Source organism: Bidens hawaiensis, unplaced genomic scaffold, assembly GCF_021521415.1.
Source record: "Bidens hawaiensis isolate Kalapana, Puna unplaced genomic scaffold, B.hawaiensis_p1.1 tig00000702_1, whole genome shotgun sequence".
NCBI classification, from domain to species: Eukaryota; Viridiplantae; Streptophyta; class Magnoliopsida; order Asterales; family Asteraceae; genus Bidens; species Bidens hawaiensis.
In genome coordinates this window covers 948,337-953,835 of record NW_027491042.1, presented here as the reverse complement: position 1 = coordinate 953,835, position 5,499 = coordinate 948,337, and the positions used below count along the sequence as shown (strand labels likewise).

The following is a 5,499-nucleotide window of genomic DNA, read 5'->3' as shown; positions in this document are numbered from 1 at the left end:
CCAAGTAAAAAACATTACAGATTTACATGTCGTTTTCGGTCACGGTCACGGTCACCCATATATTTTGTACACTTTCACACAATTACAAGAAAGAATAAAGAAACCGTTGGCCATTTCGTTTCTTAAGCTCCTAATGATATATAAACATGGTCATTAAACGTGACAATACGTCAAAGCCCATTCACAAATTACCTCTCTGTTGTGTAGCTATCCCATAAAAAATAATGCATACACCAACACTTTTTAGCCTCAATTAAAGTTTGAATGCGTTTATAATTAATTTGTTTGTGACTTAATTATTGTCAACTTTGCTTCAGAATTTATAACATTCCAAAAGGACTCTTAGTTACTCTTACTATTATTGTCATTTGAGCATTCATTTTTATTAGATTTTTGAATAATTGAACAAGTGTGATAAAAATAATTCATGTTTTATTATTTCTAACAAGGTTTTATTAGTTTCTCCAAAATAAGTGTTAGGACATACGTTTGTTCTTTTCTTGTAATAGAAGTGCATAGTGGAGTTTTCTAAAAGCACCAACAAGATAACATTATCAAAAAGCTTTGAAATTAGAAGGCACACAACACCTGAAACACACACATACAGGGATTTATTTGAAACAACATTTAAGTAAAGGTGAAACAAACACAGTATTTGTTTTCTTTTTTCTTTATTTATTTTTCACATGCATTAAGGCTATTATTAGCATCTCGTAATAACTCTAAACATTTGCAAAACTTGCAACTAGAAAGAGGTTAGAGACAGCCTTAACACACGAAGCCAAGGATGAGTTGCCAAACGATCATTTCATTAGGCTGCCAGAATGTGAGGTCCAATTTGTTAGTGGCACGACAAACTGGACCTTGTCAGCACTACACTGCAAAGTTGAAGCAGCTACCACCACCACCAGTGCTAGCTGCTCCAACCCATTTGCTGTGCATACCGAAACCATGTCCAGTAGTGTTTCCAGACATCATATTTGACAAAGAGACCATCGAAAGATTTCCGACTGGGAAATGCTTGAGGTCTCCTATTGAGAACATACTAGTCACCTCCGATTGAGGAATGCGGGACCCGCCATTGTTTGATTGTTGAGGAGAGTTCATGTTATGGCCCGACAACAAAATAGTAAATTTAGGAGATTCAGGTGGATTTTTGTCTTTTTTCGAATCTATGTTTTCATCTTTGTAGTTTCTTATATTTTTGTTGTTTAGAAACCGACCCCCATTCCCTCGTGGTCGGCGCATTGCATGGAGATGACGTGAAAGGTGCAAATATGGCTGCATACAAAAACCATGTAATTTTGTTTTTGAGTTATCAAACTAGAACAATATATTAAAAAAAATAATTTTGTTCTTACTAAATCTAGCAAAAAAATCATATGAAATGAGTAACATACTAGGAATTTTGAGTTGAAAGGTTTTGGTGAACACAAACTTATTGGTTTATGAGGAATATTTTCATAACCGGATCGAACATCGAACCGGTCGGGCAACTGGTTCAACCGGTCGAACTGCTTAAAACTACTGGAAAAAGGTTTTCCAAAAAAAAGAAATCCCGGTCAACCGGCCGGTCCGGTTTCAACAGTATTGCTTATGTGTTTGTGCATCCAAATAAGTTCTGAAAAACTCATAACCCTTGAAAATATGATAACTGAAATTCATTAAAAACTTACCATTACATTTAACACATGAAAACAAAAACATATAGTAATCCACTAACTAATTATGCCGGAGTTATAAATTTCTAAAATTTAAAGGAAGCTAAAAGATCAATCAATATCTATGAAATGCATTGCCAATGATTTCTATTCCAACTGGTCAAGGGTGTGAAAGGTTAAGGTTTACCCATTTATGTGAGGTTTATGTCCGGGAGGTCTCAAGTTTGATTTTCGGCCCATGTGCACGTTTTAAAATATGAGCGACACCACTGTAAGGGATTTCAAACTCGAGTAAAGTGGGTTGTATGCGAGTGGTAAGCCTTTCGATGTCCTTTCATCAACCAGTTACACTTGGCCGTTCAAAAATAAATCGAAATGCATTTTTAGTTTTCGAAAGTATGAATTTACTAAATGCACTTAATTTATGATTTAACACCCACTGCAAACATTTTTTTTATAATTAATGTTTAAATCGCATTTTCTGACTTTTGACTATATATGCAATTACAAATTTACTCCATTAATATAGAAAAAAAATATGAATATATATAAAACAGAACACAAAAACATGTCAAACGAGGACATAAACATGTGATAAATCTAAAAAAAATGAGAAAAATAATGTTCCAAAAAAAAATTAAAACAATTCATGTTTTCAATCCTGGTTTCAATAAATTTAGTTGCGTCAAAAACATGTTTGACAGACGTCATATGTCATCATGTTGATTTTGTTATCAATGAACATCCCAACAACACCCCTAACTAGACTTAAATGAATGAATTATACACCTTTTCAAGAATTTAATGAAGCACTTATAAACATACCTTACGACTTTTTGAAACTTTATTTCCCATTTCCGCCTTAGCACGCGATCTTCTCCGTCTTATAATTCCATGATATTGTTTTGCATTCACAAATAACGGTCCATCATCACTACCCAAGTTCAAAGGCAACATAATCCGACCCTGAATCATATGAAATAGACAATTATCAATCTTAAGTGTCAACAATTTTTCAGAAGTACTAAAAACATGAATCAGATTCCCTACTAATCTTGTTCATCCAAATAAATTAAACATATTTAGTTGTATCAATTTTAAAAAGATATATTTTTTTTTCCTTCGTAAGATTATATTAAAATTATCCACCTTGATTTGAGGTCCATAAGCTGAGAACACTCCATAATATTGATCCTCATAAGGGCATCTGCCACAAACCTATATATAATATAACCATTAACAAAAAGAGAGATAATGCATCAACTGGTTTATATAAAGATTGAAAAGTTAAAAATTGTGTAAAAGGTAAGTTAAAAGCTGTACCATGGTAGGCTCACCAAATCCAAGGTCAACATAAGTTTGATTGGACTGTATTGAAACAGCTACTTGAATTTTTGGTGATTTTTGTTTGTTTGATGAATTCTTGTACTCATCAGAATCAACTTCATCAACTTTACCTATAAGTTTTCATGTTTCAATATAATGCAATCTTTATCGTGATGTAAACATGCAACTTGGTTTTAATAAGCATGCCACAAAAGCGCCTAAAGCACAAGGTGACCGAAAAAACGCCACGGTCAGGAAGCACGACTTGATGCACATGCGGGTCAAAATTTGTCAAATTTAGAGTTATTTTGTTATTATTATTTTTATTTCTAGGTGGTCTAGGAGTCTGGAAAGCGTTTGTAGACATCGTAAATAAGTCCAAGTTCGAATATCGCCTTTAATTCACTTCTTTCTTTTGCTTTTAGTAATTAATCAGTTTTTATATTGTCAACATTACCGACGTAAGTTTTTATCGAAAATCAAGTTATATTCAAAATAAAATATTTTCTAGTTTAGTAAATTTTAAAAAGTGTTCGTTTCTAATATAACTCAATTTTGGATAAAGTTTATACTAGAATATCGGATAAGAAAAAAACAAAGCTGTGTAAACGTTGAATAAAACAATGTAAATCGTGTTACAAAAAACATTGAACAACGACTGTGTAAACTGTGTTAAATAAAATATGAAATTATAGAAATTAAAAAAAAAGACTCGTCCAATAAGCAAACTTTGACTTTTCCTCGAAGTTCGACCCCCACTACCTAAAAACTAAACATGTTCCAAATTTAAGGTCCGAATTAAGGAGGTTCCTCGGTAAAAATGACCAAAGGGTTGAGAAGATTATGAATACTTGTAGAAGAAAGACAAAACGGATATGTAAAGCGAAAAGACATAAGAAGAAGCAATAAGTAATGTCTATCCGGTAGTAAAAAGAACACTACCTCACTTTCATGAAGCAGTCACCTCATGTTTCAGTTTTTGAGACCTACTCCACTTGGGAGTCACAACACCTCATACTTCTAAATTTTAAAACCAAGACATACGTACGTACATTTGACATAGAAAATCAGATTGCTAAATCACTATCCTAAACTTAGAGATACATATTACGCTAAAGGATTACCAAGGAAAGTGTCTATTTCCTTCATTGAAGACTTCACTACGATGGATTCTTCAGGAGTTGATCGAGTCACAAGTTCACTCCACCAAGGACCCGAACCCGGTGCCGACGAACCCATAGGATTCCAACCACTGTCATCGTCTTGTTCTTTGTGACAAACAGAATTCATAGTCATACCTATAAGTCTATAACTTAGATCTTGATTAGGAGTGAATATTCAGAGAGAGTGTGAAGGTATAGTGGAGTAGTACCAATTAACAAGTAGCTATATAAATGAAAATCCAATTATGAAGAAGAGAGAGGAATACCCAATTGATCTAATAAGTGAATATATTAATCATTTAGTTTATTATTAGTTAAAAGATCATACTATGCAATCATGTAACGACTTTATTAATTTTTTATAACCACACTATGTATTTAAATACGTACCTAACAAACCTTTCGTTAAAAAGTAAGGCTATTTTTTATTTTTAAAAACAATTTTAATGATAAAGTTTCTTATTATGATATCAACTTTAGTTTATGTGGAGCACTCATTAAAATATATATTATATTCTATTTAACATTGTAATACATATTCATATTCATTCATCTAATACCAAATTAGTATAAGTATTTCACATCGTGTTGTTCTTTTATTAATATAATTTATCCGACCCGCGTATACACGGTTATTTAACCTAGTTATCTCTATATACACCCTATAAAAGGGTGTATGAATAATACATCCCTTAGCTAAATGAGAAATCACAATTTATGTAGGCTCCATGTAGGGTTGTTTAAGGTGGTGCTATCAATGAACTTGTGTTGGCATCAACTACCCAACCTGATTCAAAAGTACATCCATTATTGATGATTCTAATTTATAAGAAGGTTTTTTTATTGGTTTAATTTGTAAAATATCTTGTTTTATTTAGTGCAAACGGAATGCAGATGGTGACCAACATAGAATGCAAAAGTACACTCATTTTTATGAAATCAAACAGGAGTTAGGGCATGTTTGGGGTTGCTTATATTTTTTTTTTTTGCTTTTTGCTTTTTGAATAGGCAAAATGTTCAAAATGCCCCTCTAAATGCACCTAAAGCACCAATTTGATAAACAAAAACAAAATTATTTCATTAAAAACCATATTATTTCACATCGGAAGGTGATTGATATTACCTCTTCCATTACACTTGCTTATTGTTGGATTAATAACATGAAAATTTTGAATATGCAATTACACAACTGTTGAATTTTGGGGTAAACAGGAAGTGGGTTAATTTTGCTGGATTGTCAAATTTAATTACCTTTTCTCATATGAGTGATATATGTGATAATGGAATTCTCTATATTGATTTTGAGAGATTACATGATATTATATACTGATTTACAAAGCAATAAAATA

The 5,499-nt window shown here is 32.2% G+C and overlaps 1 protein-coding gene across 1 annotated transcript; it reads right to left on the bottom strand.

Annotated features, from left to right (window-relative positions):
* Nucleotides 1-539: 539 nt before the first annotated feature.
* Nucleotides 540-4,277, bottom strand: LOC143532021 (nuclear transcription factor Y subunit A-10-like). The gene is made up of 5 exons (XM_077027181.1): nucleotides 4,112-4,277; nucleotides 2,985-3,118; nucleotides 2,811-2,879; nucleotides 2,487-2,627; nucleotides 540-1,281 (listed from the first exon to the last, which is right to left on the bottom strand). Exons 1-5 carry the CDS (start codon nucleotides 4,275-4,277, stop codon nucleotides 874-876), a joined length of 918 nt encoding a protein of 305 aa, XP_076883296.1. The 3' UTR covers nucleotides 540-873.
* Nucleotides 4,278-5,499: the final 1,222 nt, after the last annotated feature.

Coding starts and splice junctions, on each gene's coding strand:
- LOC143532021 (XM_077027181.1), bottom strand. CDS start 4,277: ATGAATTCTGTTTGTCACAAAGAACAAGACGATGACAGTGGTTGGAAT. Junction 3,119..4,111: donor GGAAATAGACACTTTCCTTG/GTAATCCTTTAG, acceptor GAAAACTTATAG/GTAAAGTTGATGAAGTTGAT. Junction 1,282..2,486: donor AAGTTTCAAAAAGTCGTAAG/GTATGTTTATAA, acceptor TTTTGTATGCAG/CCATATTTGCACCTTTCACG.